Source organism: Palaemon carinicauda, chromosome 31, assembly GCF_036898095.1.
Source record: "Palaemon carinicauda isolate YSFRI2023 chromosome 31, ASM3689809v2, whole genome shotgun sequence".
NCBI lineage: Eukaryota > Metazoa > Arthropoda > Malacostraca > Decapoda > Palaemonidae > Palaemon > Palaemon carinicauda.
Genome location: NC_090755.1, coordinates 9,068,457 through 9,094,156, shown reverse-complemented (window position 1 = coordinate 9,094,156; position 25,700 = coordinate 9,068,457). Strand labels below are relative to the sequence as shown.

Below are 25,700 nucleotides of genomic sequence, written 5' to 3'. Positions count from 1 at the left end.
CAGAGGAGGTATTTCGAGATCCTGGGTGAGCACAACCTCGCTCTTCCTCTCCATCACTCTGTGGAGGAGCTGGCGAAGGGAGTTCCCCTGGAGAAACTCTCTGCCCGGCAGGTGTCGTTCTCGGCGGCAGAGATCCTTAACCACGAGAAGGTCGCTAAGTGTGCCATGCAGGCCACTTCGTGGCTGGACTTCTGGCTAGGATCTCTGGGCATCCTATTGCGATCGGAGGACTTGTCCAAGGAGACCAATAGGAAGGCCCTAGAGACCTTCTTGCTCTCGGGCACCCGCTCCATCGAGTTTTTGGCGCACCAGGTTACCACCCTGTGGGCCAACTCGGTGTTGAAGCGTCGCGATGCTGTGTCCGAGAGATTCCATCCGAAGGTCCCCGCCGTAGATGTGTGTAGGCTCCGACATGCTTCCCTTCTGGGGGAGAGCCTGTTTGAGCCTCAAGACTTGGAGCGAACGGCTGAGAGGTGGAGGAAATCCAGCACGGACTCCCTCCTCCACAGGGCCCTTACAACTCGGCCCTATAAGCCTCCAGCCCCGCCACAACAGCAGCAACAGCCTCGTAAGGCTCCCAAACAGGCACCGGCAGCTAAGAAAGTGGTGTCTAAGCCCCAGCCCTTTCCAGCCAAGGTCAAGAGGGGCGGTAAGTCCTCCAGGGGAGGCAAGACTCCTAGGGGTAGCGGCCGCGGCCGCAAGCCCTAGGGGTGGCAGTCCCCCTGCGTGTCCACCTGTGGGGGGATGCCTTCAGCGTTGCGTCCGCAGGTGGCAGCAACACGGGGCCGATGCTTGGACGGTCTCGGTGATCGGCCAAGGTTATCACGTCCCGTTCACGTCATCTCAACCTCCCCTGACAGCGAATCCAGTGTCGTTGAGCTCCTATGCCATGGGATCGGCAAAGGGGCTGGCCCTTCAGGCCGAAGTCAAGACCATGTCCGAGAAGGGTGCTCTCCAGGAGGTCGTGGACGGCTCCCCAGGCTTCTTCAGTCGACTCTTTCTTGTAAAGAAGGCTACTGGAGGCTGGAGACCTGTCATCGATCTCTCAGCTCTGAACAGGTTTGTCAAACAAACCCGGTTCAGCATGGAGACAGCAGACACGGTCAGACTTGCGGTGAGACCACAAGACTTCATGTGTACACTGGATCTAAAGGACGCGTACTTCCAGATCTCAATCCATCCGTCTTCCAGGAAGTACCTGAGATTCTGCCTAGACAACAAGATCTACCAGTTCAAGGTGCTGTGTTTCGGTCTCTCCACAGCTCCTCAGGTGTTCACCAGAGTGTTCACCCTGATTTCATCTTGGGCGCACAGGAACGGCATTCGTCTCCTTCCTTACCTAGACGATTGGCTGATCCTAGCAGACTTGGAGTCGACCCTTCTTCGGCACCGAGTCAGGCTTCTGGATCTTTGCCAGGATCTGGGGATCGTGGTAAACCTCGAGAAGTCCTCTCTGCAGCCGTCCCAACGACTGGTTTATCTAGGCATGCTAATAGACACCAATCTCCACAAAGCCTTTCCATCAGACGACCGGATAGCAAGGCTGAGGAGGGTGGCGGAACCTTTCCTCAGGCGAAAAGAACTCCCCGCCCAATCGTGGTTGCGTCTCTTAGGCCACCTATCCTTCCTGGCCCGTCTGGTTCCAAACAGCCGCCTCAGGATGAGATCCCTTCAATGGCGGCTCAAGTCTCGGTGGTATCAAGGATCCGATTCCCCGGACATTCTGATCCCAATGGGTTCTCTGGAACAGACGGACTTGCGGTGGTGGCTGGCCGACGAGAACCTGCGGAAGGGAGTGAGTCTTCTCGTCCTCCCCCGGAATTGACTCTGTTTTCGGACGCGTCAAAAGAAGGGTGGGGGCCGCACGTTCTGAACCAGAGGGCCTCAGGCCTTTGGTCAGAATCAGAAAAGTGCCTACACATCAACCTGCTAGAATTGAAGGCCGTCTTTCTGGCTCTTCAGCAGTTCCAACGGTTCCTGGCGGGTCACTCCGTGGTGGTGATGAGCGACAACACCACGGTAGTGGCTTATATCAACAAGCAGGGAGGCACTTTTTCGCAACAACTATCCCATCTTGCAGTAGAGACTCTGAGGTGGACCGAAACCCACTCGATAACACTATCAGCTCGCTTCATTCCTGGCAAGAGGAATGTGCTCGCCGACAGTCTGAGCAGGGCTTCGTAGATAGTGAGTACCGAGTGGTCTTTGGATCCTCAGATAGCCAACAAAGTCCTGACTTTGTGGGGTTCCCCGACAGTGGACTTGTTCGCGACAGCCTTGAACTTCAAGCTGCCCCTGTACTGCTCACCAGTCCCGGACCCCAGGGCACTCTGGCAAGATGCTTTCCAGCAACGGTGGGACAACATCGACGTGTACGCCTTCCCACCATTCTGTCTGATGAGAAGGGTGCTCAACAGGACCAGACTATTGTTCAACTGTTCCATGACTCTAGTAGCTCCGCTATGGCATCACGCGGAATGGTTTCCGGACCTTCTGCAACTCCTGACGGAACTCCCAAGGGAGCTTCCTCCACGACACGAGCTTCTCAGACAACCTCACTCCGGTGTCCCTCACAGGGCCGTAGCCTCGCTTCGGCTTCACGCCTGGAGACTATCCAGCGTCTCCTCGCGGAGAGAGGCTTTTCGCAACAGGTTGCTGAGAGAATGTCTCGGCACCAGCGAAGGTCCTCTGAGGGAGTCTACCAAGCGAAGTGGAGAGTCTTTTGTGGTTGGTGTCGTGGAAGGGGTATCTCTCCACTCGATGCCACTATTCCAGCAATAGCGGACTTCCTCGTGTATCTGCGAGAAGAAATGCGCCTTTCTGTCTCGGTAGTGAAAGGCTATCGCTCAGCCTTAAGCTTGGCCTTCAGATTGAAGGGCGTGGATATTTCTTCATCGCTAGAACTCTCTTTACTCATACGTAGCTATGAGCTTACCTGCCCCCAGTCGGAAGTGAGACCCCCTCCTTGGAACGTGATTCGAGTCCTCAGGTCTCTCAAGAGACCTCCCTTCGAGCCATTACGCCAGGCCTCCGATCGCCACCTGTCTTGGAAGACGGCTTTCCTACTCGCCTTGGCCTCGGCCAAGCGAGTTAGTGAACTTCATGGTCTCTCGTACGACATCGCCCATTCAAGGGGATGGGGGGAGGTAACGTTCAGGTTCGTCCCTGAGTTTGTTGCCAAGACTCAGAATCCTGGAGTGCCGGATCCTCGGTTCGACTCTTTCAGGATCGCGAGTCTCCGTTCTGTAACAAACGACCCAGACCAGCTGCTACTATGCCCAGTGAGGTGTCTGAGGTACTACTTGAAGAGAACGGCTGCAGTCCGTCCTCATGTGCGAGCTTTGTTTGTGAGCACAGGCAGGACAAAGAGGAGGGTCAACAGGAACACCATCTCAGCTTGGATTCGAAGGGTTATCCACCATGCCCTGAATCCTGACCCTCCTCCGTCACGTCGCCCTCGGGCCCACGATGTCAGGGGTATTGCTACATCCCTGGCCTTCAAGAGAAACTTCTCTGTGACGCAGGTACTTCAAGCTGGGGTCTGGAAGCATCAAACGACCTTCACAGCCCACTACCTGCAAGACGTGACCCACAGGAGCCTCGATACGTTCTCTATCGGCCCTGTGGTGGCTGCACAACAGCTGGTCTAACCTCAGGCTCCTTTTTGGACAAGTAGCAGTAGGTTGAGGGCGTTGTTACCCGGTCTTAGTCTGCGTGAATGAAAAGAGTATGTCTGACCCTTACTTCTTTCTTCATTCTCCCCTCTCTTGGGGAAGCAGCATCCTGGTCCTCGCATAGCTGACCTCGACCTCTGCAGGTAACCCATGCTTCTTTGTGCTCCTAGTATTAAGCTTAATACTGTTGCGTCTCCCATACCCTGACGAGGTGGTATGGGGAACGTCCTATCCTAGAATTCCTATCTGAAGGTCTCAAGGTCAACTTCATAGGACGAGTCACACACTCCTCCTCACACTGCTTATGTAGGCCACTCGTTCCTAGCGATGCTAGGAACCTGTGAGGTACAGGGGCTCCCTCTCTCTAGTGCTGCTCACTGAGGGATCGAGCCCCCGGGCAAGCCGAAGTCAGTAAGGCTGGGGACTTTCCACCCTTCCTAAGGGGTAAGTCACCCTTTGTAAATAGCGTGGTTTGTATTTTGGTTACGGAACAAATGACAAATTCGAAGATAATTTGTATTTTTCCTAACCATACAAACCTTAGCTATTTACACATATGTGCCCGCCATCCCTGACCCCCAAGTCAAGTCCTACCTCTAAGTGAAGTGAAGCAAGTCACCGGTGTGTGGAGGGGGGAGGGGTAGCAAGCTACCCTTCCCCACCCCCTGCTAACTAGCGCGGGGGTAATTAACCCTCGTTAAAAACTATTGGCTCGTCATTTCAGCTGCGCTAAAAGTAAACCCTTTGTAAATAGCTAAGGTTTGTATGGTTAGGAAAAATACAAATTATCTTCGAATTTGTCATTTTCTGTTCTTCGGTTCATCTCTGCCGGCCGGATCGACAACACGTTGGTCCGTCATTAAGAGTTTTTCTTCGCTTTCCCTGCTCGGTGTACCAGTCTGCTTTTTTAGTGAAGTACTCTGATTTGGGGTTTTGGCGATCGTGTTTTTTGTTTTCTCTTAGCTTTTTTGCTGTTTTTCATTGAGTGAAAAGAGTCATTACCGTATCTGTGCGAATGAGGAATGTAAGGTGAGACTACCGAAAATGGCGGTAGACCCTCACACCGTTTGTTCTAATTGTAGGGGTTTTGTTTGTGCCCTTGATAATAGGTGCGGGGAATGTAAGGTTTTGGATGAGAAAGATTGGTTAATTATGAAGCGCTATGTGCGTAAGCTAGAGCTCGATAGAGTTAGGAGGGCTTCTAGATCTAAGTAAGTCTGTTAGTGGTAAGGAAGACGAACTTGGTGTAGATTTATCTATTGAACCTATAATTGATTCCTCTTTGGAAGTTGATCCTTCCCTTGAGGTAGTAACTCCTGCACCTCCTACAGGTTCCGTATCTACGGATGACCCTCGGTACGCTAGCCTGGCGGCCGAGTTGAAGGCCATTAAAGAACAACTGGAGGCCTTTAAAGGTAAGGAAAGTGAAAGTGCTTGTGTTAGTGCAGTGGAGGTAGCGACTGACCGAACCTGTCATTACCCTAGGCCTAGACCTCTACCAAGCTCCCAGGACCAAGGGAGAAGGTACGTCGATGACCGAAAGGGGGTGAGAGGTACGTACCCTCGGTCAGCCGTCGCCTCAGACAGTCCTGTTGTCGATTCCCAGGCTGCTCTTGACCGTCACGGGAAAGACGTGTCGGATGTGTTGATTTCTTCTCCGAATTCGTCCAGACGTAAATGGAAGTTTGAAGCTTCAAGACCTACTAAGAGGAGATGGAACCGCGACGAACGGTCTCGTTCTTTCTCTCCCGGTTCTAGCAGTTATGAACCTTGTCCGTCGGAGGATGATTTCGACTCCGTGCCTGTGAAAAGGGCGAAGCCTACTGCCGAAGATCCTCCCCCTTCTACGAGTGTTATTCGTCAGCCCTCCCCTTCGGGGCCGCAAGACCCAGCTGATGTTGCTAAATCCTTTATGTCTGTCATGCAGGAACAACTTTTGACTTTAGTGCAAGCCTTTAGCCGCCTTCACGCCCAGTCTGACAGATGTAAAGACGACTCGTTACCGATTAAGAAGTCTGCTTCTAAGAGAGAACGGAGTTCTTCTTTAAAGAAAACTTCTCCCTCTCTACGCCAGGATGAGGAATGTGTGCTTTCGCCAGGCGATACTTCTTCTCGATACCAGGACAATACGGTTTCTCGTTCTCGATACTGGGACGATACCTTATCGAACGATGCTGCTTCTCGTTCTCGATGCCAAGACGATACCTCCTCCCGTTCACGATACCAGCACGATACCTCCTCTCGTTCGCTTCGCCACGACGATACCGCCTCTCCTTCGCTTCGCCACGACGATACCTCCTCTCGTTCACGACGATACCGACCCTAGTTCTCGACGCCACGACGATACCGCCTCTCGTTCTCGCCGCCAGGACGATACCGCCTCTCGCTCTCGACATTAGAACGACTCTGCCTCTCGTTCTCGGTCCCAGGGCGATACCACCCTGCCTCTTCGGGATGATACTGCCTCTCGTCCCAAGGATTCTTCTAGCGCTGGACACCAGGATGCAACCCGTATTTTGCAGGATGATACCTTTGATTTGCCCTTACCGGGTTCTAAGGATCCTTCTTCTCTTTCGAAGGATATTGCAGATGTGGATCAGGACCTCGAGGATGTTTCTGATGACGATGGTAATCCTGCCGACGCTCTGGGAGATTGCAAAGTTCTCTCTCGCTCCCCCCTCTTAATGAGAGAATGCCTTGATGAAGTCATTGAGCTTCAGCACGGCATTTCATTCCCGTGCTGAATCTTGGTGACGGGCAAGAGGGCTCTCGAACTTCGGGAAATTGCTCCCCCAGTTCGAATCTAAATTTCTCTCTTTCATCTTTTTCTTCTGCTTAATATTACTTCGACCTTCTCTTAATTTTATCAACTTTCTTTCATCTTGCTGTCCTATCTCTATGATTATTATTTTTCTTAGTTATATATATGTAGATGTATGCATATATATATATATTTATTTATTGTATTTGTTCATTTATTTATTTATCTATTTTTTTTTTCTATTTTATTTAAATGGCGTGGATATTTCCACATTCGTTATTACTGCCTGCTTAGATGAATGGGAGAAGGGATCACGGTTGGGAGGTATTCGCATTCAAAGCTATATATGAGAGTATTGGATGATCTCAGCCATCCCAAAGATGGTTTGGACCTTTTTGGCGGAACTACTCTCAAGGGTTGGGTCATCGGAATCCAGGGGGATCCAATCCTTTAGGTGGGACTCTTGGCTTTTGGCCGGAAGCCCATCATTACAGATATGGGGAGGATGATTCCATATTACTTTGGTCTCAGTCCTAACAGGCGGGTTTAGCTTACACCTGTGCCTCTATATCTGTTTTGATGCTATCCTTCGGGTAGGGTATGGAGTGGACCATCGGGGAAATATACTGTACTCTCATTGTGCCGATAGTGGAAAATGCAAATTTCCTTTCCAACGTATGATACTTTCTTATAATTCTCAAGCAGGTACCCCAACAAAACAACAAAAAACCTGAAAATCCCATCCTTAAATATGGACCCTTCAAATACTGACTCCCCATCCCCTGGATTTGCTGACTCCCCCCCGGCACTGTTGACGACTTCTGCTACTGTAATTAAGGAAAACTCTGTTGACGACCTTCGAACTAAAAAGGACCACTCTACTGATGTTAAAAAATCTAGCAATTTGGGTAACACAGGGAAACTACGATTCCTTCATGTTTCCCAAATCCCATTAGAGACAAATTATGATATATATAGAGCATTTGAGTGCTATGGATTGATAAAGGAAATAAGGATGAGACTTGGAGATGAAAAATGGGACTCTTGGATATCTTTTGAAAGTCACGATGAGGCGTTTAATGCCATAAGTAATATTAGTAGTATCAAAATTAACGAATTGAACATCATGGGAGCTCTTTGTGATAAGGTCCCAAAGGAATTGGATGTGTACAAACCTGCTGATTGGTTTGAAAAAGATAGAAATGTACCCATGCCTTCACAGAGAAAACCCAAACCACCAATGTGGCTCTTAGCTGAACCTAAAGGGATAATAGGGAATTATTTTAAGATATGTAAGTTTATCCAAAAAAAAGTAGGAACCATAGCACCTGGAGATATATCTCGTTTTGGGAAGAACAGTTATCTCATCCATGCCAAATCTTCGACTCAGTCGGCAATACTGTCTAACTTACAGACAGGCAGTGATGAAATTACATTGGAAATGAAACCTCATCTTAATTTTAGTTATGGAAGGGGAGTGGTCTTTAATAAGGACCTATACAAATTTACAGAGGAGGAGATACTTTCTATGTGTCCATTAAATGTATGGAAAGTGCATAAGATTCCTGGAACTTCAATGATTATACTCACTTTCCAGGATGCTGATGTACCTTTCCATATTTTTATTGAAAATGAAAGGATTAAAGTTCGGCCTTTCAAACAAAAGCCCCTGCAATGTTTTAATTGTTTTAAATTTGGACACCCATCCAAAGTTTGTAAAAATGGAAAATTGTGTGGTATTTGCTCCAAAACTTATCATGGAGAATGTACACTTGAGGCCAGGTGTTCAAATTGCAATTTGAATCATAAATCAACTGATAGGAGATGCGAACTGTATAAGTTGGAGGAAGCTGCCCTAAACAAATCAAGTTTAGAACACATAAGTGTGGGACATGCAAAAAGATTGTTGAATAAATCAACCAGCTATGCAAAGGCCTTAAAATCAAAGGTAAATTTACCACAGGAGACAGCAACCCCACCTAGCACTGCCAGTAATCCTAAGAAAAGAAATAAAACCTCTGATAATAAAGTACTGCATGACAAGGTAATCATATCGCCTTCTGAGGCTTTGCCACAGCGTATTAAAAATGGGTCATTGCCCATTTCTGTACAGCCTTCGTCCCCCATTACCAGCAATAGTACTAACCTCTCCCAGGCCATGTCCTTGCCTGATTTGATGGAGATGCCACCTGACACCAAGTTACCAGGTGTACCTGTATTGGGGAAGGTGCAAAAACCTGGTAGCTCAAAACCTACTAATCGGAAAAGAGAGAGACCTCCATCTCTCTCGCCCCCCTCCATAAGAAATATCAAAATTACGACGTCAAATAAGTATGATGATTTGTCAGTTGATATTTCTGATCTGGAAGTCAATTTAAATAAATCGGAAATTCAAGTGGAGGTCCACCAACCTCCTCAACAATCAGATCAAAAAGACAAAAAGAAAATCATAAATTCTAAACCCAATCTATCAAGACCCTCTTTAATAAAACCACCAAAAAATAGTGTTAGATCAAACACTGCTAATGGGAAGACTCCATCCAAGGGGTCTACCAAATTATAAACCATAGTTTTTTCCTCCATTTTGCAATGGAATTGTCAGGGTTTAAGGGCCAAATATGAAGAACTTAAGCTCCTTATTCATGAGCATTCCCCCATAATTATTTGTCTACAGGAGAGCAAACTTGATCATAATACCCCTTGCCCTCGCGAATACATTAGTTATAGGACACCATATGATCACCAAGTGGGGAGCCATGGCGGAAGTCTCATATACGTTCGTCGAGATGTTCCCCAAGTTTCTCTGTCTATTCGTACACCTCTGCAGGCAGTGGTTGTACAGATCGACATAGGGCGAAAATATACAATTTGTTCTCTGTACTTGCCTCCAAATGATAACATTTTGTATGACAACTTAGTGGAGGTGATTCAACAACTCCCTCAACCTTTCCTTTTACTTGGAGATTTGAATGGTAGACACCCTTTGTGGGGTGATGCTTTAGCAAACACGAGGGGAAATATCATATCATCAATTGTGGAAAATGAAGATGTGGGACTCCTTAATACAGGAGAGCCCACACACTTTCATGTCCAGACAGGTACCTTGTCATGTATTGACCTATCAATCGTAAGCTCTAATTGCCTTCTCGACTTTGATTGGAGAACATTAGATGATTGGCATACTAGTGATCACGCACCAATCATTATAAACACCAACAATGGTCCACCTTTACAGGGATCGCCACGATGGAATCTTGACAAGGCGGACTGGGATAAATTTCGTGAACTAAGCAAAATTGAGGGGGATGCAGGACAAGTTGAAAATATCGATGATGCCATAGACTTACTGAATGGAACTCTCCATACAGCAGGAGTCAATTCAATTCCCAAAACAACAGGGTTATTCAAACGACGACCCGTCCCGTGGTGGTCTTCAGAACTAACTGCCCTCCACAGAGCCACAAGAAGATCTCTAACACGATTGCGTAGACGCAGAACTGATGAGAATTTAATTATGTACAAGAAATGTAGAGCACAGTTCCGTCGTGCCATGAAAGAAGCAAGGCGCCAGTCATGGATGTCTTTTGTTTCCTCCATTAACAGTAGGACACCACCATCTGCTGTGTGGAGGAAAGTAAAAAAGATAGCTGGCAAATTCACCCCCAACCCACCACCAGTGTTGAAGGTGAATGGCCAGTATGTAACCGAAGCAAATGATGTTAGCAATGCCCTGGCTAATCATTTTTCAAATGTATCCAGCAAGTGTGAAGGAGCCCCTGGTCACCAGTATAGGAGCACTGAAGAAAAGAAAATTTTAAATTTTGCAACAAGAAGGGAAGAGTCGTATAATTCTCCTTTCACTGAAAGAGAATTTGATTCCGCACTTGCTCATTGCAATGATACAGCCCCTGGACCCGATGGAATTCCATATGCAATGATTAAACATGTACATTTTAATACAAAGCTATTTATTTTAAGTATTATTAATAGAATATGGCATGATCATAGTTACCCAAGTGTTTGGGAACTAGCCATTATTTTAGCCTTTTTAAAACCCGGTAAAGACAAGTTTTTAGCAGCAAACTATCGTCCAATTGCATTGACATCTTGTTTATGTAAAATCATGGAGAAGATGGTCAATGCAAGGCTGGTGTGGTACCTTGAAAAGAAAGGTATTTTATCACCGATTCAATGTGGATTCCGAAAAATGCACTCAACGACTGATGTGTTGATACGACTAGAGTCTTCTATTTGTGAAGCCTTTGCTTCCAAACAGCACCATGTTACAGTATTTTTTGACCTTGAAAAGGCATATGATACCACATGGAGATATGGTATTCTTAAAACCATTCATGAATTTGGATTGAGAGGAGAGCTGCCACTATTTATTCAGGCATTTCTTTCACGTAGAGTTTTTCAAGTGAGAGTGGGGGAAACTCTATCAGAGAGTAAGTGCCAGGAAGAAGGAGTTCCTCAGGGTAGTGTGCTGAGTGTAACCCTTTTTGCACTAGCAATTAATGGGATATCCTCAGCCATTCCCCAGGATGTTCTCTCAACATTATTTGTGGATGATCTCTCAATATCATTTGCTGGCACTAAAATGGCAATGGTTGAGAGAAAAATCCAACTCTCTATTGATAAAATTATCCAGTGGGCTGACATGAATGGATTTAAGTTCTCGACAAGTAAAACTACCATTGTCCATTTTTGTCGTATCCGGGGAGTACATCCAGACCCGGATATATACATTAAAAGTCAACGGATACCATGTGCAAGAGAAGCTAAATTTTTAGGTTTGATATTTGATTGTAGGCTTACATGGGTTTCTCACTTAAAGGCATTAAAAGCTAAATGTGTTGAAGCTCTGAATATCTTAAAAGTATTATCCCATACATCATGGGGGGCAGACCGCAGTACTATTTTAAAATTATACAAGGCCTTGATTTTTTCCAAAATTAGTTATGGTTGTGAGGTATATTCTTCAGCCACCTCAAGCCGGTTAAAAATATTAGACTCGATACATCATACAGGTATTAGATTGTCTACTGGAGCTTTTAAAACCTCGCCTATCCCAAGTCTCCTTGTTGATGCTGGAGAGTTACCTCTAGACCTTTACCGAATGTCTTCCGTTCTTCGGTATTGGTTTAGATTGCAAAGACTCCCTAACTCTCTAGCCTTTCAGACTGCAAGCCTTGTAAGACACGCATCATACTTTGAGTTGCACCCAAAATCTCCTCAACCCTATGGCTTTCGGGTGAAACGATTATTAAATAGTCTGGATATAATTAGAAATAAGGTACTTCCATTCAAGGTATCATCAACGCCTCCATGGAAGTTACCAGAGATATCTTTTTGTAAATATTTTATTGGAGATAAGAAGAATATGTCAGACCTAGAAGCCAGGTCTCTTTTTAATGAACATGTTAAAGAACATAGAGGATCAACTTTTATCTATACTGATGGCTCCAAATCTGATGCTGGCGTTGGATTTGGAGTACATAGTAATGGTTTTAATTGTAGAGGTGCACTTCCTCTGACCGCTTCCATATTTACTGCCGAACTGTATGGCATATTAACCGCTATTGAGAAAATAGCATTGGAGAAGGAGGGTAATTTTACAATTTTTAGTGATGCAAGGAGTGTCCTTCAAGCTATGGAAGTTTTTAATTCTAATAACCCTCTAGTTTTAAAGATTTTAGAATGGCTTCTCATTATTGGACGGAGAGGTATAACAGTTCAATTTTGTTGGGTTCCAGCACATGTAGGTGTGTCTGGGAATGAGAAGGCAGATTCACTGGCTAAGGAGGCTGCATCCGAGTTGCTGCCAAGAAGGTATCCCATTGCCTGTAATGATTTCTTACCTGTCATCAAGAACTTGGTTTGCAATAAATGGCAACAGCAATGGGATAGTCAAGATGGCAATAAAATGCGAGAGATAACAAATGACATATCTCCTTGGAGGTATAATATGATGCCCCGAAAATGGGAGACGTCTCTTTGTCGTCTCCGTATTGGTCACACTCGGTTGACACACGAGTTTCTGCTGAAGGGCCAACACCAACCGTATTGTGATGACTGCTTAGTACCTCTAACAGTAAGGCATTTGTTGACCGAATGCCCCAATTATAACAACTTGCGGAATAGATATTTGTTTGAGGCTCGAGGTGAGGGTGGCAGGTTCATCCTTGCCAAGATTCTTGGAAATGATGTGTCCTACCATGCAAGTGGCATTTTTAGATTTATTTCAGAAGCAGGTCTTCTGAAAAATATTTAACTTTTATTACATTCAACTTTTATGATTTTAATTGAATACTCTTTTATTTTTTATTTTATTTTATCTTTTATTTTTGTATACATAAATTAAATGTTACCGGCGTCAATGACCTCAGATGTCAGGATGCCTGAAAACTTTAAATCAATCAATCAATCTCTCGCTCCCTTCTTGAACTTTTTGGAGAGGAATTCCAACCTGCTGCCCCTCAACCTCCTCAGTCCCAATTTAACAGAAAGAAGGCCAAGAAACAGTCGGCCTTCATCAAGATGAAACTGTCTATCTCCGCAAAGAAGGCTCTCACGAAGATTGATGACTGGATGAAGGAGCGGAGACAAACAGTTAAGACTTCCTTCTCGTTTCCACCAGCTCGTCTTGCTTCAAAAGCGGGTATGTGGTATGCAACTGGAGAACCTTTGGGTCTGGGAGTGCCTTCCTCCTCCAAGGGTGACTTCTCTGGTTTAGTGGACTCTGCTAGAAGGCATGCTCTCAACTCAGCCGAGGTCATGTGGTCGATGTCGGAGCTGGATCATCTCGTCAAAGGTATTTTTAGAGCCTTTGAGGTTTTTAGTTTCCTAGACTGGTCGCTTGGGACTCTCGCAAGGAAAACTGACCAGATGGAAGGATCTAGGGACCTTACCAGTATTATGTCCTGTATGGATAAGGCCCTCAGAGATGGGGCGAATGAGTTGGCGGCGCTGTTCTCAGCTGGGGTCCTAAAGAAGAGAGCTCTGCTTTGCTCTTTTGCTTCTAGGTCTGTTACCACTGCACAAAAGTCTGATCTTCTTTACGCCCCCCTCTCTCAACATCTTTTTCCCGAGTCCCTGGTTAATGACATTACGCTTTCTCTGGCCCAAAAAGCCACCCAATACCTTTTATCTCGTTCTGCTCGTAAGCCCTAGGCAGCCCCTCCTTCTTCTTCGAAACGGGAGGAAAGGAGATCCCAGCAGCCCTTTCGGGGCAGTACTACTTCAAGACCAGATTTTAGAGGGAGAAGGCAAGAATCAGGACCAAGATCTACCAGGGGTTTTTTCAGACCTCGCTCCAGAAAATGAAGTACGTCTCCTCCAGACAGTAGGCGCAAGACTGTCAGGTTTTTGGCAGTCTTGGAAGAGGAGAGGGGCGGACACCTGGTCCCTCTCAGTCATCAAGGAAGGATACAAGATCCCCTTTCTGAAAAAACCTCCTCTCGCAGATGCTCCGCTGGCCTTAGTAGCCCGGTACTCAGATCCGGGGAAACAGAAGGCCCTAATAGACCTTGTCGACCAAATGCTAGACAAGGGGGCAATAGAACCGGTTCGGGATCTATCCTCCCCAGGCTTTTACAATCGCCGGTTTCTGGTCCCCAAGAGCTCGGGCGGATGGAGACCCGTCCTGGATGTCAGCGCTCTCAACGTATTTGTGGAGAAGACACAGTTCTCCATGGAGACGACTCAGTCGGTGCTGGCGTCAGTACGTCCAGGGAACTGGATGGTGTCCCTCGACTTGCAGGACGCATATTTCCATGTCCCCATCCATCCGACTTTATGGAAGTACCTGAGATTTGTAATGCAGGGCAAGTGCTTCCAATTCAGAGTTCTTTGCTTCGGTCTCAGCACGGCTCCTCAAGTCTTCACCAGGATAATGGCGAATGTGTCAGGTTGGCTGCATCAGGAGGGGATAAGGATATCCTTCTATCTGGACGATTGGCTGATTCGTTCACGATCGAGGGAGAAATGTCTGGAGGATTTACGGAAGACTTTTATGATGGCTCAAGATCTAGGCCTGGTCATCAACAGGGAGAAGTCTCAGATCAGACCGAATCAGACTATTCTCTATTTGGGGATAGTTCTGAATTCAGTTCTTTTTCGGGCTTCTCCCTCTCAGGAAAGACAGACCAAGTGTCTCGTAAAAGTCAGAACTTTCCTGGACAAGAAGAGGTGCACAGCGAAGGAGTGGATGAGTTTGCTGGGGACTCTATCCTCCCTCGAACAGTTTGTCTCTCTGGGGAGACTCCACCTAAGGCCTCTTCAGCACTTTCTTTCGAAGACGTGGAACAGAAAGATGCAGGAAGACTCCTTTTCCTTCCCCATTCCAACAGAAGTCAAGAATCTTCTGAAGTGGTGGCTGGACCCAACCTTGTTAGGGGAAGGGATCTCCTTACACAAGAAGAACCCAGACCTAGTGTTGTTTTCAGACGCATCAGAGTCAGGCTGGGGGGCAACACTAGGAAGCAAGGAGGTCTCAGGCTATTGGGAAGGAATTCAGCTGGGATGGCACATCAACAACAAGGAGCTGATGGCCATTTTTCTGGGGCTAAAGGCCTTCAAGGACTTGGTGTCTGGGAAGATTGTGGAGGTCAACTCAGACAACACCACAGCTCTTGCTTACATCAGGAAGCAAGGAGGGACTCGCTCTCTGTCTCTGTTCGAGACAACAAGAGAGCTCCTTCTTTGGGCGAAGGAGAACGGGATAAACCTGCTGACGAGGTTTGTTCAGGGACAGAAGAATGTGAGGGCGGACGTGCTCAGCAGGAAAGGGCAGGTCCTTCCCACAGAATGGACCCTCAACCAACAGGTCTGTCAGAGTCTCTGGAGGCTGTGGGGGAGACCCCTCATCGATCTTTTTGCCTCCAACTTATCCAAGAGGATCCCCATCTATTGCTCCCTAGTTCCGGACAAGGAGGCAATAGCAGTACAGTGAACCCTCGCTACTTCGCGGTTCGACAATCGCGGATTCACCACTTCGCGGGGTTTTCCCATAACCCATATATATATACATATCGCGGATTTTCCGGAAAATTCGAAAATACCGCGAAATCTGAAGACAACCAAATACGATATTTTGTTACCTGTAATTCCATTAATACTGTAATTAGTAATATCTGCTCTTACTGATTGTTCATTGCATTACATATGATATATAATTCAGCACAGAAAGAAATAAAACACGAAAAGAGAATGTGATCATACGATAATTCAGTACGTAGTAAAATTAAATCGAACATGAAACGCAAATCAGATGCAGTCATACCATATTAGAATGGTGTGTACTGTAATGGATGTGCTTCTTTTCCATGAATCTTTTGTATGTATACGTACGTAGTACAGTACTGCATCCAATAATATTCTTTGTTGCAAAAATCACATTTCGAATACTGTAAGCGTACGAGAGAGAGAGAGAGAGAGAGAGAGAGAGAGAGAGAGAGAGCGTAAAATAGCGTACGTAAATTTTTATTATTATTGTTATTATTATTATTATTGTTGTTGTTGTTAATAAAATTATTATTGTTATTATTATTAATCATTATTATTATTACTGTACAGTATTATTATCATTATTTATTATTATTACGGTATTGTACTTAATCTACGTACGTTCAGTATGCGCGGGGGCATCTTCTATGAGTAACCAACGCGCCATAGTACTGTAAGACGGGTTGTGATTGGTTCAAGCGCTGATAGATGACGAATCAAAACTCAAGTTTTGTTATCTAGCCTGTGATTGGTGTTTTGCCCGCATCTTCTACCCGCAGCATCAAAGTTCTCGCGGGGCTGCATCGTTCACTTTCTCTTTCCGCGTATTGCTGAGTAGACGTTCTTAACTTTGTGAAGTTTAATCTGTGCTGTGTGCGACTGTTTTAAGTTGAACTTTTTGTTGAACTTTCTGTTACAATGCCTCCCAAGCGTTCTGCTTCTAGTAAGGCTGGTAGTGAGCCTAAACGCCACCGAAGGATGATGACGATAGCTGAGAAGGTTACGCTTCTCGACATGTTAAAAGATGGTAGAAGTTACGCGGCCGCCGGCCGCCATTTTGGCATCAACGAATCCACCGTTCGCTACATCAAGAAGGACGAGGCGAACATTAGAAAGACTGCTGCAATCACCTTTAGCAGATCAGCGAAGCGAGTCGTTACAACGCGTAATAAAACGATCGTACGCATGGAAGGTGCTTTAGCTGTGTGGATTGCCGACTGCCGGAAGAAGAACATAGCGTTGGATACGAACACCATCCAAACAAAGGCTTTGAGCTTATATGAGAATTTTGCTGCAAAGGAACCTAAAGACGACGACGGCAACCATGCTGAAGATGATGATGATGCAGATGATCCTCAACCAGGGACATCCACTGATTCCCAGCCTCAGAAACGTTTTTCCGCAAGCAAAGGATGGTTCGCGAAGTTTCAGAAACGCTTCGCCCTGAAAAGCGTTTCCCTGCATGGGGAGTCTGCTTCCGCTGACACTGCCGCTGCTGAAACTTACGTGAACCAGACTTTCAAGAACATTATCGCTGAAGGTGGATACAAGCCGGAACAAGTCTTTAATATGGATGAAACCGGCTTGTTTTGGAAGAGAATGCCGTCGCGAACTTTCCTGTTCAAAGAGGAAGCCAAAGCCTCTGGCTTTAAGGCATTCAAGGATCGCGTTACCCTCGTGATGTGTGGCAATGCTGCTGGATTTTTGTTAAAGCCGGGGCTTATTTATAAGTCGAAAAATCCTCGCGCTTTGAAAAATAAAAATAAGAATCTCCTTCCCGTGTACTGGATGCATAATCAAAAAGCATGGATTACGAAGATGCTGACCTCCAACTGGTTCCACCAGTGTTTCATCCCGCAAGTCCATGAATATCTCTTAGAGAAGGGCTTGCCATTCAAGATCCTTCTCATTATGGATAACGCTGGTGGACACGCAACTGACCTGTCGCGTGAGGGCGTTCAGGTTGAGTTCCTGCCACCCAACACCACGTCATTAATTCAACCAATGGACCAGGGGGTTATCAGGGCGTTCAAGGCCCTCTACACGAAGAATACCTTGGCGGACCTCGTTGCGTGTGTGGATGCTGCCCAAGATGACGAGGATGAAGACTTCAACTTGAAGGCGTACTGGCGGCAGTACACCATAGCCACGTGCCTGCAGAATATTCAAAAGGCACTTCAAGAGATGAAACCTGCAACCGTAAATGCGAGCTGGAAGAAGCTGTGGCCCGATATTGTTTACGACGACAAGGGATTTACTCCGTCGGAAATCCAACACTGCAATACGGAAATCTGTGCAGTTGGCTGCCATAATTGGGGATGACGGGTTTGGCGACATGACGACTGAAGACGTCGACGAGTTGTTGGACTGCCATTCCCAGCCCCTAACTGACGCAGACCTCGAAGACCTGACGAAATCGGCAAGTGAGGAAGAGAGTGAGGGTACCCAGGAAGAGACCCAAGAAAATGTCGAAGAAACGGGCTTAACATTAGAACGGCTTGCCAAGTTCTGCAACCATATGAAGGAGGCGAAAGAAATGTTACAAGAGTGGGACGAGGATATGGTTCGCTCGATGCAATTCTCAAATAAGGTCGATGACATCATGACTCCCTACAGGATGCTCTTGGATCGAAAAGAGAAGCAGCGGCAACAACTTCCGATCACAATGTTCTTCCAGCCTCGCAAAAAAGAGCCAGTTCCTCCTGCTAGTACGCCTTCGGAAGAAATTGAAGAAGTTGAAGAGGTGTCCCAGGAAAAGACACCTCCGTCTGAAGAGACGTAAAATACTATCATTGACTGCACAGTAGAACACATCATCAGCTTCATCATCATCATTTCTACTGTGCAGCAAATTCATCGCCATCGTCATTCAAGTTTTTCTTGAACTTCTTTCGTGGTGAGTACAGTAACAATCTTTATTTTTTACTTTAACCTGTTTTATAGTTTAGTAATGTACTTACTGTATGCATTAAGTTAAAGGGAAGGTTTTAAAAGTCTACATGTTGTAACCTATCATATTTTTTTTGTTTAAAATTTACATTTACGTACGTAAAACAATCTCTCTCTCTCTCTCTCTCTCTCTCTCTCTCTCTCTCTCTCTCTCTCTCTCTCTCAAATTGTTTTCCTGCTTTGCTACGTACAAGTACTGTATAATTTATATTTGTAAGGTAACATATTTTGTAAATGCTTTTACTGTAAATACTGTATGTACTGTATCATTATTTATCACTATCATCATGCGCGTTAAATGCCTTGTTTGTTCTGAGCGTGGTTGTTTACTGAGCGTACACGCCGTCGTTTCAGGCGGCGTCATAAAGAAAAAGATTTCATTTGGAAGTTCTAAGAAAAATACGTAAACTAAAACATTGGTAATAAAAAAATCAACATACAGTACTGTATAATCAATATAATCGATGCAAAAACTAACCTATACGTACATATATGTGTACACTAAATGAGTTTGTTTCTTCATTATGATCAGAGATGAACGTAAACAAAACATTGGTTGCCATTTTTTATCGTGCTTTTTAGGTGTTTAGGAAACACATGATATAAAATCGCCTTTAATATTTGTGCCTGTTTTAGTTTAGGGTGCTGTAGTACATGCATTAAGTGTTCTGTACATTAAAGGGTGGTTTGTTAACAGTACTACGTACAAGGGAAGGTTTTAAAAGTCCGAATATACATGTTAAATAAATAGGTAAATATGCTGTCACTACTTCGCGGATTTTCACCTATCGCGCCCGCGTCTGGAACCTATCTACCGCGATAAACGAGGGTTCACTGTAGATGCCTTTTTGATGGATTGGACGGGGATGGACACTTATGCTTTTCCCCCGTTCAAGATCATCAATCTGGTAGTCAGGAAATTCGCCCTCCTCGATTCGGGACGGATGATCCTGATAGCTCCGTTCTGGCCGATGAGGGAATGGTTCACGGAGGTGGTGGACTTGTTGATGGACTTTCCAAGAAGCCTCCCTGCAAGTCCAAATTTGCTCAGACAACCCCACTTCGAGAGATATCATCAAAACCCCCTCGCTCTCAATCTGACTGCCTTCAGACTATCGAGAAGCTCGTCAGATCGAGAGGCTTTTCAGCGTAAGCTGCGAAAGCTATTGCCAGAGCGAGGAGGGTATCTTCGCAGAGGGTCTACCAGTCCAAGTGGGAGACTTTTAGAGCTTGGTGTAGGAAGCACAAGATTTCCTCATCCACTACCTCTGTGAGCCAGATTGCGGATTTCTTGTTGTACCTCAGGCAGGACGCTAAGCTAGCTGTGTCCACTATCAAGGGATACAAAAGTATGCTCTCTTCCGTCTGTCGGCATAGAGGCTTGGACTTGTTTCGCGATAAGGACTTACATGACCTCTTGAAGTCTTTTGAGACGGCCAAGCAGACCCAGTTAAAGCCCCCTTCTTGGAACCTTGATGTGGTTCTTAAATTTCTGTGCACCAAGAGATTTGAGCCCATCTCACAGGCTCCCCTTAGGGAGGTTACCAAGAAGACCCTCTTTCTTTTGGCCTTAGCAACAGCTAAAAGAGTTAGTGAAGTCCATGCGATTGAAAAACAGGTAGGCTTCAATCTGAATTGGGCAGTTTGTGCCTTGAGATTAGACTTTCTCGCTAAGAACGAGAACCCTTCTAAGCCCTGGCCGAGGACCTTTGAGGTTCCTAACTTGACCAACCTAGTGGGTCAAGAGCAAGAGAGGCTTCTCTGTCCAGTACGAGCCCTCAAGACCTACTTGTCTCGCACGAAAAGTGTGAGAGGCTCTTCTAGCTCCCTGTGGTGTTCTGTGAAAGATCCTCAGAAGCCCCTTTCCAAGAACGCTTTGTCCTTTTTCCTGAGGGAAGTGATAAGAGAAGCGCATCTCTTGTGTGAGGAGGAACACTTCGGACGTTTAAAAGTGCAAGCTCACGAAGTGAGGGCCATTACGACCTCGCTTGCTTACCGCAAGAACATGTCGCTCCGTCAAATTATGGAGGCGACATTCTGGAGGAGCAACTCTGTGTTCGCCTCTCATTACCTCAGAGAGGTGAGGGTGGATTATGAGAAATGTTATACCTTGGGCCCATACGTAGCTACGGCTTCTGTATTAGGCAAAGGAGTTACTACCTCCCCTCAACCTTAGTTTTGTTTACTTGTGCATAGGTTGGTGTATTTTTATTGGTTGTCTGAGGACTTCGACTTTTGTACAGTCACCTCAGTCTAGTTAGATAATTTTTATCTACTTTGCAAATGTTAGGTGGTTGGTTTGGTAAGGTTGCAGTTTTTATTTTGGGCAATAGGTAGTCCTGAAGTCTAGTCAGATTGTTGGTCTCACCCCTTTGACAGACTCGATTGAGTGTTTTCAGCACTGCAGGTCACATCCTGGCTGACACTCCTAAGGGAAAGCGACTCAAGAGGCAGGAACCTTTGAAGTCAGCTACCTTAGCAGGTAAGGAATCAAGGTGTTTATTTATCCTACAGCTTTTTTGGTTGTTTCCCCAACGATGTTTACTGTCTATCACCCTCCTCCAAGTGTGTTAATCAGCTATGTATATATAACTGCCAGGTAAGTTCTATTCATAAAAATGGAGTTTTTATGATAAAACAAAGTTTTGTGAATACTTACCTGGCAGTTATATATACATTCGAAGGCCCACCCACCTCCCCTCAGGAGACAGGTTGGGCATAGATGAACTGAATAACAGAAAACGGGAGTGAATCCTCCTACCACCCTTTAACGGGTGTTACCACCCAACCACCACAAGGCAGTTGCCTCGTTTAGAAAAATTCTGCCGAAATAGAGATTATTAGCTATGTATATATAACTGCCAGGTAAGTATTCACAAAACTTTGTTTTATCATAAAAACTCCATGTTTCTGCTGCAGCACTTCAATACTATTTAGATCCAGAGTTGACCCCCTGAATTGTAGTTTTTATTTTACAGCGGCAGGACGATGTGGTATGTGTCCAAATTATAAAAAGTTCCTCAGAAAAAGACATTGAAGAAGTTGATTACATTTCAGCTCGTAGCAAGCAAAGGCAGCGGGGCCTGCATTCTCGTAGCTTGGTCAAAGAAGATGTTATTTTTCGTTTGGATTCTGATACTTCCTCCAGTTCCCCAGGTGGGGAGGAAGAAAATTGGTCATTGCATATTGAAGCTAATGATGTCACTGTAGTAGAAGGTTCTCGATTAAAAGACCTGAAACTAAAATATGTGAATCAAAATACAGTAGCATGTACTAGAGTAAAAAGCTCAAAAAGGGGTGTGCCTCACACACATGTGAAGAACATGTCTAACATAGAACGAGATAGATTTTGCCTGGACTTGGAAGCAGGTGGCATGTCCAGTACCAGCATAAAAGTAACAAAGAAGAAGAAACTAAATAATAAAAATGCTAAATGCTGCATTCATGCTTTAGAAACGGAAGGAAAATTTTCTAGTAAAAATAATCAGTCATTAGTTGTGAATAAGTTGAAACATCTTCCTTCCTCTGAGAAACCAAGTGAAATAGTAACTGGAGGAACTGTGGAACAGGAGGATAGAATGTTTAGTGCTATGGTATATACTGAATTACATGCAATGGATAGTCATCTAAAGCAGACCGTCAAATCTCAAATCCATAATGTTATTGTCGAGGCAAGATACAGGAATTACCATGAGCGTGTCCCGCCACCAAATGATAGCTTGGTTTACAGAAACCTGCCTTATCCTTTTGGTGGTTTGGTATCATTTGATTTCCAGAGACCCCTCAATTACAATCCTGTATTAGCAGACGTTTTCCATTCAAGTCCTGCTTATCAGGCAATGCAGGGAACCGTTAGTAGGATTTTTACAGGTTATCCAGATTGTAATCCTTCTTGCAGTATTACACAGCAATCAAGTGGTACTTCCAGCAGTTTCACACAGTATGATAGTACTCCTTCTAACAGTACTACTCATCATTAGCCAGTCACTGTTCCTAATTTTACCTTACCAGTGCTTTTGCCACCAGATTGCCTTATACTATTACTATAGCATATCCAAATGTGACTTTTAAAATCCCTTATGAAAAGTACTGTAATAAGAGATTTTTTTTTATCTGCTTCATTATAAATTTTTTTTTATATATATAAAAAAATCCATTTCATACGAAAGATATTTCATGTCTAAGATATTGTAGATTTTTTAAGTCCACCACCCATTAACGATTCATTTATAGTCTAATGTCGAGTTAATACTAGTTTTACTCGTTGACAGTAATAAATTGTACTGTACCTTTAAAAATTATTCAGTAACGGAAATCTCAGGGCCCCTAGATTTCCTCCCCAGATAATAAAGGATAAAATTTATATTTTTCTAAATATAAATCTCAAATGATAGATTGCTTAGTTATTTAGTAAATGCCAGATTTCTCTTACTCGTTTGGAGGCATTTAATATTAACAAGGTTCCATTTACATTTTGAAGGAGAGAGGCAGTGTCTTCTAATTACCCAGTAGTGTAAAGGTTGGGCCAGGACTTGTGGTATTATGATTTTAAGATGATAAATTTATTGGCTGTAATGAAAGTAGATATTTTTCAAAAACTTAGTTGTATTGAAATTTTTTATCAAAAAAAAAAAAAAAAAGCTTTCATTAACTGCAGTACTTTTGATTTCATACAACTGATAAAATTTAGTATACAGTAGTGTTGTAATGCCATCATTTATGCATTGTCATGTGCAAACAAAGCTGTTTTTTTTTTTTTTTTTTTTTTTTTTTTTTGCCTACGTCTTGAAAGTATATGGTTTTATTTTTATTTTTTGTTACAGAGTACAGCATATCATATTTTGTTTTTGAGGTTGCCAGTTGTTGAAACATGTTTAAAGAAAGAAATCTAATGGATATAGTTTAGTTTTGGTTTATATTTTTCATTTATCAAATGTCAGCTTTTTGAGGTAACCTTGAAGAAACTTTTTATCCAAAGCTACTGTAATTTACTGTACAATACAAATTTTGCTGTTTAGTTGTATGTATGTATTTAATTTAGTTCGTTATATACCTTCCCTACCAGACCCCTTTAATATACTTCCTTTCAAATCGCTCTTTGGAACTTGTGCCATGATTGCATTAACCCTTATCTGGCCATAGAATCAGGCAATCTGCTACTACTCCTTATTGATGTGTTAGTTTTCTTGCTTCTTGTTTTGTTCTAATTGCTCATTGCTTGATTTCTGATTTGTTTGTCGCCCCTTATAAAGTTATGCATCTTACAGGACCAAGTAAACTTTTATGTCTGATTTCATGTTGAAAACTTGAAATCCACTGACCAGTTTATTTTCTGTACAATCATCAGGAGTAATGAGTTTTTTTTTTGTTTTTCTTTTTACAGAAACCCTGACTTGTAAAGCATTTCGGTTATTTTGGTTGACAGGGATTAGTAAACACAAATTAATTTTATCCTGAAAGTATTTAGAGTGCACTTGGGTGATGGGCTTTTTCCTTTGATAACATACACAGATATTTCGTTTTCTTATTACTGTATACTGATTAATTATTTTCTTTACTGACATGAAGCTAAGGAATATAATTGCTATGGGTAAAAGTGTTGTTATTACTGCCGTCGTTAATTATTTCAAACCAGTTTAAGGTTTTTGTTAAAGAAAGCAAAAATATCCTTTTTAGTTGTTTGTACTCTTTCATGTAAGCTTTTTTGTTGCTTTATTTCACAATTTGTGGTGCCTTTTCAGTACAAATACGACACCAACTTTGAAAGATGCATGTCTTCCATGTTTTTTTGTCCAGCATAGCATTATAGCTAATATTTATTGAGATGGGTGTGCTTAGCTGCCTTTAAAGTGTTTTTCTGAAAGGTATTTGTGAAGTAATTTGTTGTGTGGTTTTTGTTTTTCATATGTAAAGGGTTATGAGTTAATGTAAAATTTAGAGTAACTCGCCTGAATATTTTAATCTTGGCCTGCTAGCCAGATTCATGTATGTGTAATCTTTGCTGTGACAGATAGTTAAAGGTGAAGTAAATACAATTTGTTATTGTAATGTGCCTTGTTTTATTGACATATTGAAAGAAATTTGTTTCTAAATCATAAACTTGTCATATTAAACACTAGTTTATTTAAAAGGTAGGTTGTAATCATACATAGATTACATGATTTAAGATGTTACAGTTGACCCTCAACCTATTAGGGGAGATTGGCTGGAGCCAACCACAAGAAAAGTAAAAATATTAAAGTTTTTATTATAAAACATTGTAAAGTATTGCATATTGTCAGTAACAAACATAATCTTAATGGCTTTATGTATCAAGTTGAAATGTATTTTTTATGGTGTCGTTTATGTCGAATGAAAATTTTGTTTTGGAATCTCCTTACAAGTTAGTGGCATTTGAGTTAAGGGCCGACTGTATGTAATGCACATGGTAGGAAATTTTGTCTTCAAAATATTAGATAATTGTGATATATGTGAATATATAATTTTCTCTACAGCTTTAAAAAGGATTTCAATATTTCTAAATTTGATTCATAGTTTTTATACTATACGTTGGTAACATATGTTCACAGGTCAAGCGAACTGTTGAAGATACTTCGGACAGCACAGCTAAGAAACCCCGGTACGATGACAGTGATGTCCAGAAGCTCAAAGAACATCTTGCACTTCGTTTTGATGCTCCAAAGACCTCATCAATTGTCAGTAACATTGACAGGTATGTTTCAGAACTATTTTAAAGGCAGTGAATACCCCAGACTTAACTCCCATGTTTAGGGCTTTTGATGATGGCTATTTGTGGTCGTCTCATGACTTTGCCCTTTATCATTATCATAAACTCCTCCTTCGCCTATTGAGGAAAAGGTCCTCGGTTAGATTTTGCCAGTCGTCTCTATCTTGAGCTTTTAAATCATTACTACTCCATTCATCATTTAGTTGCTTTAAATAATCTAGGTCTTTTTTCCTTTTATCTGCTCTTTCATTTTGACCCTATGGCTACTTTGAATCCATAGAATGCATTTAGATGAAGTGTTAAACATTCACAGTATATTTAACGAACAAAGCAATATACATGCGGGAAATAAAAGTGAAGGGTGAGTAGGAGAGTGAGCTTTTTGCCCTACATGCGGTTGGCTTCGCAAATCCGGGAGTAGGGCACCTCCACCTTATTAAAAATTGACTCCCTGGTTACAGGTACAGTACAGTGGAACCTCTACATACGAATTTAATCCGTTCCAGAACCAACTTCGGATGTAGAAATTGTTCGGATGTCGAAACAAATTTTCCCATAAGAATACATTGAAATAGGATTAATC

The 25,700-nt window shown here is 43.7% G+C and overlaps 1 protein-coding gene across 3 annotated transcripts in view; it reads left to right on the top strand.

Annotated features, from left to right (window-relative positions):
- The window catches only part of hyx (cell division cycle 73 hyrax), an 81,881-nt gene that overhangs the window by 31,245 nt on the left and 24,936 nt on the right, over positions 1–25,700 (top strand). For 2 of the 3 annotated variants that reach the window (XM_068354792.1, XM_068354791.1), the window contains exon 4: positions 24,960–25,102. In XM_068354792.1, the coding sequence (XP_068210893.1) occupies positions 24,960–25,102 (143 nt within the window). Of the gene's footprint in view, positions 1–21,368; positions 24,439–24,959; positions 25,103–25,700 lie in introns of those variants that run through there. The other variant, XM_068354793.1, reaches the window with a different exon arrangement.